We start from the raw sequence: 13,764 nt of genomic DNA on the forward strand, positions 1-13,764 counted from the left end.
TTGTAAATACAGTAGCCTACTTGGTGTATAAACAGAAGGCTATAGCTGTTTACAATGTAATCAACATATCAGTGACAGAACGAGGTCTGTCCCATCAGAAATCACATGAGAATGAATGCCCCTCCCTCCTCTCCATCTCCACCTCTCCACGGTCTCCCAGCTGCAACAGTCTCCCTCTCTCTTCCTCTCTCTTTCTGTCTACTCCACTCTCAGCTCTGAGCACTTGGAGTCCCCCCCTGCACGTATATCTCCACAGACCCGGGGAAGTGTGTCTGCGTGTGCACCTGCTCACGCCACGATGCGCGCTCACAGAGGGAGAAAAGAAACAAGCCAAACGCGGGATTTTTACTCACAGGATTTCAGAGTTGAAGCATCAGACGCACGCGCGACTGTGTGAGGCGCACACGGGTCAAGGTGAGCTCTCATGCACTTTACCTTTCTTTTTTCTTTTTTGGATTAATGTTGCATTATAGCTACTGCACCCACTTTTGGGCTTAATTTGCATTTCTGCCCATTCTGATCATATTTTCCAACATCTTTAATTTGGCTTCATAATTCTATAGCCTTATGTATTTCTATTTAGTTTTATTGTGACTTTTCCAACTTAAGGACTGGGTCAGTTTTGACTATTACTATTATTATTATTATTATTATTATTATTATTATGATCTATTATTATTATTATTATCTATTATCATTATGTCCATATTTTATTCATGTAAATTAGCCTATTCCAATATGGCTTATTCTCTTAATTCAAATGAACTCAAATATGAATTAATCTGAATAGCACGTTATAATCATGTAATTTATTAACAATCAGTGCAATAGCATCTAGGATTGTGTTTTGGTATTTAAAAAAAAAAAAAAAAAAAAAAAAAAACAGGAGAGAAAAGCTCACTGTTATGGAAGCCCTGAAGGGACATTCTGTTTTTGAGGAAACAAATGCACTGGAAGGGAGCCATCTGGGCATAATTTACAGATGACCTATGAGCACAACTATAAACACAGGATGGCACCCATTTATAAATTATGCAAAATAGTTTCCTGTGGGAATACAGTTAAATTGTAGAAATTTAACTGTATTAAATTGTGCAAACAGATGTTAAGGGAGTCTACCTCAAAGCAATGTGTAGCAGATACATTCAAGTTTGGAATTTATTGTCCCTGTAGAAAAATTTGTTCTCTGCATTTAACCCATCCTTCACTGTAAACCTGTCAGGAGCTCGGGGATCCATCTCCAGATGTTGATTTAGGCTTGATTAGGACTAGCTCAGCTGAAGGATTTTTGTGCATGTTTTGGGTTGTTCAGACTAGTGACAAGAAAATGTATATGAAAAAAGAGAATACAAATCAAAGTGCACACTTTTGCTAATTTTGCTGGCATAAAATAGGCTGAGTGAAGAGTGAATGTCTGACAGGATGTTTTGAAGCCGTTTTTGAACAAATACTTTGACAAGACAAGTGATTTTCATGTGACAAATAATAATTCTACTAAAATGTATGCACCAGTTCTAAGCCTGATCCATGAAAGAAGTATTATCCAAATGCATTTACAATATCAGGTGGTTCTGTTGATGATTCAGAAGTATTGGACCAGGTAAAATGAGAGGTCAGAGCAGAGCAGAGTAGCAGATACAGATTGAGTTACTGCTGTTAAAGATCCACTCAGACCTCTCATATTTACACATGTGGGTATTGTTTTTGCCTTTATTGTTTAAGGACATTAAGTGCGATTGCCACAAAGTAAACAAGATGCCCTATTAAAAGGCTGTTGAGATTAGGTCAGTACCAAAAGATTATCATTATTTTAAGGTAGAGAAGAATGATTTTTATTACATAATATTGTTATTATCAGATTTGCTGTATGACCTTGTTAGAAAAATGTGACATTCAAATAAATTGCTTGCAAAAGTAATTCCTTCCCATGGCTTTATATGGGACCTCCAATGTTTTTTCCTGACCAACTAACCTATAGGACCTCTCCACGGTCTCCAAGAGGGACACATGTGGAACACTTCCTTAGAGAGTTGTCCAGGCAAATACCTGAAAAATTAGGAAAACTTGAGAAAGCATTGTGAATTTCCTCTTATGTGCAATTGTGCTCTACAAGTCTATAAACGTGTCCACTTCCCTGTTTAGTAATTTCCATGCCTGTGATAGACTGCATGTTTTCCTGTGTATGGGAAGGTGCTCCCGTTTTCCCAATTCCAGAAAACATAGGACAGTAATACTCTAGCAAGGTACTGTTTAGGGGAAAGAGCATAAAGGTATCCATGGAAATTTCCAGACTTCCCCAAAAAGGATGCATCAAATATGGAGAACAAAATTCCCCTCAGGTGAACGATAAAATCTACCTTTCCATAGGATACATTTACAGTAAAGAATGAATGTTGTATTGGTTTATTATAGACTTGTGAATCAGAACAAAATGCAATATATTGTCCAAGCCCAACCAAATCAAACTAAAGCAAATGGTGCTGCACTGCATCACCCACACCTCCTGACAGACTAACCCAGAAACATTTCATATGGGTCAAATGCAAAGTAAAAATTAACTTTGCAGTAGAATAAACCTGAACCTTAGACTTAACTTTATTTCTCTGTCCTTCAGTTAACCTGCGGAGACTCCTGTGGTCCTCTGATGCGTGCCTCCCTGTTCTGAGCAGACATCCCGGAGAGATCCAGGATGCCCCCAACACTCTCTGGAGGGACCCCCTGGACCTCACACATCTTACCCCTGATTCTGCCTCTGTTCCTGGGTGCCCTTCACTCTGCCGACCCCTGCCCTTCTCCATGCTTATGTGCCAGCGACATTATCTCCTGTAGCAACCAAAATCTCTCTTCCCCTCCTCTCAAAATCCCTGGCTACTCCTCACGCTTAGATTTGAGCCATAACATCATCGAGATCTTGTCTAGTTCCTGGACTTCCCAAACTCTTCATCGTCTGACAACTTTGACCCTGAACTGGAATTTTATTTCTGAAATCCAAGAAAATGCATTTGCTCTAACTCCTTACCTCACCCATTTAGATATCTCATCCAATCAGCTTGCAGTATTGAACGCAACCATGTTTACTGGCTTAAAAGAGCTTCAAGAATTGCTACTGTTTGGGAACCAAATTTCCCACATAGAAAAAAACACATTTCAAATCTTGGTACATTTGCAAAGACTGTACCTTTCTGGGAATTTGCTTACAAAGTTTCCTGTTGAACTTTATGAAGAGCAAAATGGACCTACAAATTTGACTTTTTTAGATTTGTCAGCCAATCGCTTATCACAGTTGCCAGTACAAAAGTTGCTATCTTTACATGACAAAAGTGGGATTTATTTGCAAGACAATCCTTTAGTTTGTGATTGCCCTGTACAAGCACTCATGGAGTATTGGACATGGAAGCAGTACCGACCCATAGTAGATTTTGGGTCGGGGTGCAAAGGCAGACAGGATTTTGAGTGTGGTCTACAGGAAAACCCAACCATTCAAGATGAAGAAGATGTTTATGAGTATCACGTGGACCCCGGGAGAGAGCTTTCAGTACCATGTCCAGGAATCTCAACTGCCAAGGAGGGTGCACTGGTTTACTGGCTCACACCCCATACAGTGTTGAATTCCTCTGAGTATAATTCAAGCAAAGGTGGGTGTCCCATTCGGAGCTTGGATCAGACCGACAGATTTAGGGTTGGTGGATGACTCTATGTATAGACTGTATGTATAAATGGACATAGTGAACCTGCTAGCCACCACATACCAAATAGAAAGTGAGCATAGGCACGCTTCAGGCTCTATAGACTCTAGCTCCAATTCACTTTACATTGAAACATGGTCACCCCTCTCTCTCTGACTGCTGCAGTGAGCCTCGTCATTTTGTTCTTAAAATGTTCATGTTAACCCACTCTACATCGCCATGGTAACGTAAAGTAACCAACCACTTAAACTAATAGAGAGCTGGATTTTTTTACAGTTTTATTACTTACTACTAATACTTGGATAATTTCTTTCTTATATTTTACTTAAATCTATCTAAAGTTCATGTTCAATCACACTAAAATGCAATCTTACAATCACAAGATGACCGCTAAAATTGCCACAGCAACGAGAATGAAAATCACTCTAGTTTTATTATATTTTATTGGAGGAACACTAGTACAGACTAACTGATGCACTAAAATCTGCTTGAAGAGTAAAGTTTCACAAACTCTGAAATGTTTGTTTATACCTTTTTCCCTTCTGTTGGCCAAATGTGTCATAACGCAACAATGAGTCTCACGGAACATTGTAAATTTGGACATGGTTCTGTTGTAGCAGGCTGAGCCACATGAGGGGGGCACAGGTTGTGGTCTACCGAGCCAAAAAACTGTGATGTGTATGGGTCAGTAATTAGACAGCTCCCTCACACTAATTAGTATTTCATGCTAATTTGTTGCTCTCATATAATTACACCAAACCCAAACTAACAAGAAGGAGTAAGAAATCATTTGAAAATGAATACAGAATCTGAAGCAGGTTCTTTTTCAACCTTTTCTTTTATATATGTAAATATTTTTAATCTATACGTTTTTATCTATATTTACATTTCCCACATTTCAAGAAAAAAAGTTATTTTAAAATCTTTACATGAGAGGTTGCCCATTCATTTGTTGTCCTCCATAATACTTTTGTAAATATTGTTTTATACCAGATGCCCTTCCTGGCTCAGGTGATGCAACATTACCCAGCAAAAGTTAGAAAAACAATTTGCAAACATAAAAATCACACATTATCAACTGATTTTGATTTCAAAGATATGATATAATTTAGTTTCTTTATGCATTTCCAGGCCCAACTCAGCGCTTCATGGTTTTCCCCAATGGCACTCTAGAGATCTACTCCGCCCAGGTGGAGGACTCTGGGACGTACAGCTGCGTTGCCTCCCGTGGCCGCCATCTTGGATCAGGCGAATCGCTGGAAATTACTATTATGGTTGGAAACTCAAGTCTGACCACTTCTGAAGACAAAAACGGCCGTAGCTCGGAACACTTCAACACGGCCTTCACTACGCTAGCCTCCTGCGTGGTTAGCATCATCCTGGTGTTGCTGTATCTATACTTGACGCCTTGTCGATGTGGTAGAAATGGGTGGCGCTGTGGTGGGCGGGCCATAGTTGTCTGTTCAGATCCGAGAGAGGTGGAGGCGGGACAAAGACGAGCCAATGGGAAGAGAGTGGCATTTTTGGAGCCACAGTTGGAGGGGTGTGATAGAAATGGGGCACCAAAAAGTCCAGTTTTGACCCCTGGATATGCTGGGACAGAGGGTATACTGAAGAATGGATCTAGGACAGTGGGACAGACCTCCACAGACTCAACTCACCCAGAATAATGGAATATTTTTCTAAAGACTTTTATTTGGTTCTTGTATTCTTTCTATCCACTGTGAAAACACCTGTAAACTGTATAATGAGTTGGTCTTAGTTCATAATAGTAAAAGTACTGAACCAAAACAATAGAATTTATGAAGTGATTGGTGAGAAGACAGTGAAAAAGTAGCCATTTACAAAGTCCTATCTTCTGCTATTCATGTTTGTACAACTTATACTGATCATTGTGACCAAATGAAATTTCTCTTAAAGTGACTTTGTTCAGTTGTCTGATGTTTTATGCCTTTCTTTTGCATTCTGGGTCGTTAATTTTGCTAATATGTTCTATTCAATGTAAGGTAAAGTGCTTTGTCATTAGGTTAGTGTATTTCCATTTGTAGTTAAAAACACATTGGAAAAGCAAAGCGAACTACAGGCAGACAATAGATAAACATTACAGGCATCATATTGGCACTGTGAAATAAACAAGCTACAAAGATTAAGTAGCTAAAAGAATACAGTACAAGTTGTACATCCAAATCACATAGTTCTGACGGAGGTTTAATCCTCAGCCAATTGTACTGCTACTATGGGCCAATGCCAACCTGACCAGCATGGTAATGGAGGTGGGAGAAGAGAAGGTAAAACCTGTGTACATGAAAACACAGAAAAGGCCCTGTCCAGTCACAGTCAAGTGTATCAAGACTGCTAGACAAACATCATTTATAGTTAGATAGTATGAAACAGCAAAATAATGGCATTTAGTTTGATCTGTAAGAAAAAACTTTGAACCATAACAATGCATTCAGCTGCAGGTGTGGAAAAAATATTATTTCTAAATCTAGGGTAGGGTTATAGTTTTTGCCAGATGATCGTGGTTATCCAAAGATGAAAGTATTTCAAATAACCAAAAGAAGAACCTATTGAGTTATAGTTCTGCTTCTAAGAACTAAACATAAACATTACTGGAATATGTGTGTATGTGTGTGTGTGTGTGTGTGGGGGGGGGGGGGGTGTATGCGTGTGCGCATGTGTGTGTGTGACTTATAACACATTCTATATACAATATAGAATTTAGAGCTTCACAGAGGCAAGAAAACAGTGTTTCTATCATTGTAATTACTCATCATTTTAATCTGGACCTCCACCAAGGCTTTGATACTGTTGCCAATGATCATTTGCTTTCTCTGTGAACTGTAATAATTCTCCATAAAAATGTCACTGCAGTATTAGGTATTGCTGTGGAGAAGGTAATCCCATAAGAATTATTGTTAGAGTCAATCATTAAAAGTGTATAATTCAATAGAGTGGTTCTTTAAAAAATATCTAATGACAGGATTCAGGAGTTTTTTTCAATTCACAGTAATTTGAATAGCTGCTCAAGGATATGTAGTTTAATATGATTTTTTTTTTAGCCAAGAAGTTTCATTTTCAAGCCCAGCACAGAGAGATGGATCTTGTTTTCGCTCGTGGAGTAAGAACTGTTATGGTTACAGTCCTTTTGTTTCCACCATTTCATGGCTCAGCTGTGTCTGTTTCATATGGAAATGCATATGTGAAATATGTCAACAGTAAAACACACACGTCAGAATAAGTAGGTGGTGTTTGAATGGAGAAGCTGGTGTGGTGTTCGGCAGCAGCGGCACACAGAGGCGGCCGTGATAAATATGATAATGCAGCCTCAATGACCCTGTTAACTGTCATCACTTTGTTCTGTGTTTCAAAACATGTCTGCCATGTCTGTGAATACTGCTGTATGTTGTTCAAAGGTCCATGTTATTGTGTATTATTACACGGTAATGGGCGAAGAAGTATTCAACAAGTCTACAACAATTACTTAAATTTTGTTACTTAAGTAAAAGTACCACATGAAAAAATAGGCTTAAGTAAAAGCATTAAAGTGTCTATTTAAAAAGTATTTTGAGGTCTTATAGGGCTTTGAAAGTATTGATTTTGATAAAGATGTGTGTTCAATTTTGTTCAGAAGAAACAATCAAATGGAATCACCAAAAACTTAGTAAGGATTTTCTGTGAGCAGGAGGGTCAGACTCATCAAGCTACCAATCCACTTTACTTTGCTCTATTTCAATTGCAGAAGTTATTACAGGCAGTTCATTACATCTATGCAAAAATGCTGATCCTCAAACCATCTGTTGAACTTGTTACATTGGTTGTTGCATTGTTCAAACCAAAAGTTGAAGATCTTTAATGGATTTGAGCACATGCCTTTCAATTAAAAAATATGATGGTGTTTTGTCTCTATTTATTGGTTGATGATGCAATGTGAGGTATAGTCTGTCCAAGTTTACCTTTTTTATTGTTGATTTTGTTGTTTTTCCAAAAATCCCCATCTCTTTCTTACGCAGCCCACCACCAGACAGTGAGCGTGAATGACTTATGACATTAATTTATCTATTTTGGATAGCCCCTTGAAACACATGAGGTGGCCCCTTGTCCCCCGGAGCCCCCCTTGACCCATTTCAGTCTGTCCTGATTTGTTCTGTTAGGAAAGGTGAGTTCTGCCAACAGCCCGCCGCCACCACCTCCGGGCGCAAAATGTCCTGGTTTTAACTGTCTGGAGAAACAAGGCTTTGGAGCAAGTTTGGGAGAATATTTTAATACAAAGACGATTTTAGGTAACAGAAATGACTGTGGTGAAAGTCTGTGGTGTAATCCCTCAGTTGTCCAGGTCTGATCCATAGTAAAAGACGAAATTAAATCTGTCAACTGGACAAATTGTTGTAGGAGTGAAGACGTTTCACTGCTCATCCAAGCCACTTGTTCAGTTCTGATCAGATTGCTGGTGGACACTGCCTTATATCTATTTGAAGGGAGGGGCTAATTACACTGAAACTGTAAACAGCTATTTCCTCCAGTTTCAGCCTTAACGACCCTAGTCAACCTGTAATGGCCGCCTATTGTTCTCTTTGTTTCCTGTTGGTTTTGGGTCTGAGGACAGAGTTGTAGATCGGTCAGAGATTATGTCTCAGGCCTCCATTCCTGTGTAATGGAAATTAAAATATTGTGTCATTATTTTACCTTTTAGAAATCACATGGTCTCGTAACTAAAACTCATTTGGCTTGGTTGTCAAAGACAGTGTTCGAAAAACCTTTCATGTCAACCCTTTTGTTCCCTTTTGGTGGCTAGACTTGTTAAGATGTGTTGTAATGCAAGTGAAAGTAGATGCAACCAGACCATACAGTCCTATTGACCCCTGAGGGGACCCAGCTCATGAATGTCTTCAGGAGCTGGTCTGACCACATCTCAGCAGAAGTACCACACTCCCTCCCCTGAAGTGTTTGACATCTCGTATTGTTTCTACTCCACATGCTACTTCACACCTTGTATCGTCTCTACTCCAAATGTTACCTCCTGAGGGGAACCGGCTCCTGAATGTCTCCAGGAGCTGGTCTGACCACCCCTCAATGGAAGTGTCACATGCTTACTTTGAAATGTATGTCCTCTGGTCATCTCAGACTATATAAACTGGGTGCTTTCCAGCATTCGGGGGCTGACTTAACGGGGAGATGCTGTCGGACCTATTTCTTGCAAGAAATAAACTCTTGTCTATGCTTCAACATTCATCAGAGCCTGAAAAAGGAGTCTTAATTCCATGACACCTGTTTAAGGAAGGATTGTCTTTCCTAACAAAAATTGCTTCTTTACTCCTCTCTCAAACCATTTCTTTTCTCTGGCTAAGATCTGAACTTCACTATCTTCAAAGGAGTGGTTAGCGGCTTTGAGATGGAGATGTGCGGCGGACTGGGGTCCAGAGGAACTCTCCCGCCGGTGTTGGTACATTCTCTTATGGAGTGGCTGTTTAGTTTCTCCAATATAACGCTCACTGCACTCTTCACTACACTGAATGGAGTAGACCATATTACTTTGTTTATGGCTCGGAGTTTTGTCCTTAGAGTGAACCAGTTTCTGTCTTAAAGTGTTTGTAGGTTTGAAAAAGACAGGAATCTCATACTGTCTGAAAATTCTCTGAAGTTTTCCAGACACACCCACTGTATAAGGAATAGTTATGCCTATCCTTCTAGGTTGAGATTCCCTGTTGTCCTGTTTTTTTAGCTGTCTTAGATGTATTGAAGGCCCATTTTGGATATCCACAAACAGAGAGGAATTTCTCCATGTGTTGTTCCTCATTCACTTTTCCCTCTGATGCATTGCTTAAAATTTCAAACATTTGGAGAAGCCTCTTAACATAAAAATCTCCTATTACAAATTCTAATCTATGTATGACCTAAAACCCAGGATCATGGTGTCAAAACTGAAAATGAAAAGTAGTGTTACATCAGCCATGGATTTAAACATGTAACCTCTGCAACAAATCTGACTTCCCTCAATACTCTTACATGCAGGCAAACTCAAACAGAGCCTCATGTGACAGGTTTTTCACAGTAATTTTGAAACTTAGGAACTGGTATTCCACATTTTACAACTTAAAGGAGATATATTATGAAAAATCCACCAAGTATTTCCTCATCATTAGTGGTTTGGAGTATTTTGAGTCCATGTTATTGTAATCCTGCATTGTCCAGCAGCAAGAGTGTCCTGGCTTACCACCATGTACTAAAACTTATACTCTGAGTCATACATGTAGAGTTACAAAAATGTTGCTTTATCATTTTTTAGAATCAAAAACACTATAACACAACGCTGCTATGAAAAGCCAAGGCCAGCAACAGAGAATCAGTTCTGCGATTTTAAACAGAAAATCAATAGACCAATTTATTTTCTTTGTCATTTTAGATTAGGAGCAGAAGTACTGCAGATCACCTAAATGTCTGGATGCACTCTCTTTTGGTACAGAGGGGAGTGAGACTGACAAGGCTAAAAACAATAACTGCTATATCTAATAACAAAGATTACATTGTAGCAGAGTCAATTTACTAAAGGTGTCTGGACTGGACACAGTAGGTGCACCATTTAATGACATCATTGGGTGGAACAGAAGATAAATATATGCAGCCTGACTTAAATATAAAAACATAAGCATAATATGAGCTTTATAAATAGGCTCTGTGTACAGCAACCTCACTGTTAAAGTTAGTGTTTCCTGCCCAGTTGAATCTCTATGAGGTTTTTGCAGAGTCACGCTAAAATGAATGAATATTTAAAGAGAAGGCAGTGGACAGAGAGTTGTGGGTGAATGTTACTGACAAGATGTTAAAAACTACACAAATAAAAGGAATACTTCACCGTAGTGTTTAGAAAGAGAGATGTTTGTGTCTCAATGGTAACGCTGATAATAATTTTGAGGCATGATAAATATTAAAACAACACCACAAACTGAAGTATTCTACATAAAAAACGAATTAAGTCATCTTTATTTTAATTAATTTGAATAGAATAGGTTTAATAGATGTTTATTTTAATGTTTTTCAATTTTAATAAAAGTGACTGTTAGCTTTGAGATATAGTGAGCGAGCTGTGTGTTATTGACGAAAGGTTGACAACAGAACGGTCAAGAACAGATGGGCTTATTTTTTACATCTTCACAAGGCCCCGGTGTACCTGCGATTGTGTCATGGCTTCATATTTGCAGGTGATGGTCCAGTGACAGGTGTTGGCAGGATGTGTGTGAATCCCACTGGGACTAATTTAACTGTTCCTCCGATGACATAGGGCTTCTCTGCGGTCAAAACTGTAATTATGTTGATGGGTTTGACACAGCATGTTTTTACACCTTTCGGTTTTGGATTTCTGTCAAATGTAATGTAATGTAATGCAAAGCCAATCAGAAGCAGCTATTTTTAGTACCACCATATGAGAAAATGAAATGCCAAATGTGAATTATTCATTTGTAGAGGTATGAAGAATGGGTTTGGTAAATTTAAAGGTGCAATTGTAAAATATAAAAGTAAAGGGGGAATAGCTTGTAAATGCACCTGGAAATTATGTAAATGTTCTGAACAGAATATACATGTTATATTGTATTGTGTTGTTACCAGAATTATAATATACTTGTGTGTGCAGCGGAGAATTAAGTTAAGTTAAGGTGGTGGTTTCTCCTACATATTATGGTAGGCTTAATACTCAATCAAAATCTTAATTGTGTGCAGAAATGGAAATTTACCGTGCAGTGTCATAACAGACAGACAAAATAAAACTGTAATAACTTAAAACAAATACAAAATGCAACATAGCTTTTAACCTATGGTTCAGGCAGAGTGCATCCTGCGTTTATAGATTAAGGCCACAGTATGTAGCTTTGTAGCTACAAGATGTATGATGCATGTTTTTGTTTTGTCCTGAAAAACTTGGAAAAGCAAGCATCATTGCTTAGCTATAATCTTCTATAGCATGACACGTATTCATTTCAATGGAGAATGATCTGATGTATGGTTTTAACTTTCTATTTCCATGGAATCATGCAGGTAACCTCTGGAAAATGACATACTGTACCTTTCCTGTACCTATGAGCATCACCATAGCAGTGGGTAAACAAATGAACTACTGTTAAGAGGGACTAGCTTCAACTAAACAGAAAATAACTAATGCTTTAAACATCCACAAACAGGTACATTTAAAACAGAACTATTTTTAATTGGTGGGACCATAGTATAAATGGTCACATAAGCGCACACCATGGAGTAACACCAGCGTTCTAGGCTCCGTGCCAGTGCGTTAAAACAGTGTATCGCACTACTCCTCCTTGTTTAATCCTTAAACAAATCTCTTTGTCACTCATACCATTTCAATCAACATTTTTTTTTTAACCCTTATATCAACTGTGGAGCAAGGAAATTGTCCTGAGAACGCTCGTCTTATAGCCCTGTAGCAGAAATGACACTTCTCTATTAAATGAAGTCTAAATAGATCAATTTCCTGTGTGACCAATATAAATGCACTAATTTCCTGCTTATCCATAATTTAGGGCTCAGTGAGTGTAATAAATGTGTGACTGAAAAGGCGAATACATCTCAGTATAAGAAATTGTTCCTTCTCTTAATTGGTTTTATTAATGAGGTGTTCGTCCATGTAACCTTGTAACTCACCATACATACTTACGGCTTCTAAGTATGACTGACCTCCAAGGCAATCTGAATGGGCTTTACTAATTACTTGTTCTGTCTCATATGTGAAACTAATAGGAGATATATTTTTAACATAATTATGGTTGGGGGCACATAACTGTCTCCAAAGTTTTTCAGTGTAGTGAATTATGCATTATTATGATTGGATTTCCTGATAATATTTCAGTAATTATACCCAGGGTACCAGATTTTCTAATTGTAAAGGGATCAAAGGAAAAAGTGGGTATTTAAATGGTTAATGGTCTCTTACTTGAACCTATCGCGTTCACAACCCCATTGGTACATTACTAGCATTCACATGCATGACAGTTTTGGACACATGAAGCTTTAATAAAGTAAAGTCTCTTAAAACTTAAAAAAATATTACAAAGTCAAATGATAACATAACTTAATCAGACTGGTTCTATTGTATTCAGTGGTTTCCAAAGTTTTTTTAAGCCTCATTTTATACACCTCTCTATGGGCACCATCAGTCGCACAAAGCACATCAAGACGGTACTTGATTTCTTGTCGTGCTTGCTGTATCATAGCCTCATCAATAGTTCCAGTCGCATCTGTTATATCAGCTTTAGTTCAGTAATGTCCCGTATCTCTGTTCGATACACAATATCTTTAAGATAGCTCCATAGAACCCATGATACACATTGTGCCTTCCCTTTCTTAAGTGTTAATTCAAAAGGATGCCTCCTTAATCAGCAGGATGCCTGAAATTAAAAAAAATTAAAAATTAATATGATTAAAAACTTTTAAAACCACCAAGTACAATACAACAAATCAAATTAATATATCTTATCAATTGCCGTTGTAAGCAAAATATTTAAATTGTAAAAGTAGTTTATGGACATCCCTGAGTTAGATGCAGATCAGTTTCAAGCAATAATTTCTAAAGCTTCACTCCTAGATTAGTACATGTTGTTGTCTATGTGAGAATATGCAGCATCAAAACCTATGTAAAAACTGAAACAAAGTTGTTTTTTTTTACAGCAGCTGTGTGCAGTCCAACATGGTTCATATGTTCATACATGCTAAACTCCAGAAAGGTACTCCTCAGAGTGATCCTGCCTGAGATCTGTATTGTTTGTTCTGTATAACTGTTCCTGACTATTCAACCCATCATTTCTTAATAAAGACAATATGCAAAACAAGGACATCATTACTTAATTATCTTTGACAAACACTACAACAAAGCCTTTTCAGTGTTTGAAAGCTTGGGGTGATTCTCCACAGAGAGCAGACAGTCTGAGCTGAAGAGTGTGAAGGTCAGAGGGAGCTGTGAGATAATGTGTAATCAAACTAAGCTAATAATAGAGGCGTAATGAAGTATTATTGAACTGCACTGTGCACTGGAGACAGCCTCAAGGACACAGGACACCAGGGGCAATCACTT

At 38.2% G+C, this 13,764-nt stretch overlaps 1 protein-coding gene across 1 annotated transcript; it reads left to right on the forward strand.

The window, feature by feature from the left end:
• The first annotated feature begins 2,689 nt into the window (after positions 1 to 2,689).
• On the forward strand, positions 2,690 to 5,414 carry LOC117391479 (amphoterin-induced protein 2-like). Its single transcript, XM_033989298.2, has 2 exons — positions 2,690 to 3,635; positions 4,818 to 5,414. Exons 1-2 carry the CDS (start codon positions 2,690 to 2,692, stop codon positions 5,354 to 5,356), a joined length of 1,485 nt encoding a protein of 494 aa, XP_033845189.1. The 3' UTR covers positions 5,357 to 5,414.
• Positions 5,415 to 13,764: the final 8,350 nt, after the last annotated feature.

This window comes from Periophthalmus magnuspinnatus, chromosome 23 (genome assembly GCF_009829125.3).
Source record: "Periophthalmus magnuspinnatus isolate fPerMag1 chromosome 23, fPerMag1.2.pri, whole genome shotgun sequence".
NCBI classification, from domain to species: domain Eukaryota; kingdom Metazoa; phylum Chordata; class Actinopteri; order Gobiiformes; family Gobiidae; genus Periophthalmus; species Periophthalmus magnuspinnatus.

What these genes read in the sequence shown, in the direction of transcription:
- LOC117391479 (XM_033989298.2), top strand. Translation starts at nt 2,690, where the DNA reads ATGCCCCCAACACTCTCTGGAGGGACCCCCTGGACCTCACACATCTTA. An exon ending in TGAGTATAATTCAAGCAAAG is followed by an intron (nt 3,636 to 4,817) that starts GTGGGTGTCCCA and finishes ATGCATTTCCAG; the next exon opens with GCCCAACTCAGCGCTTCATG.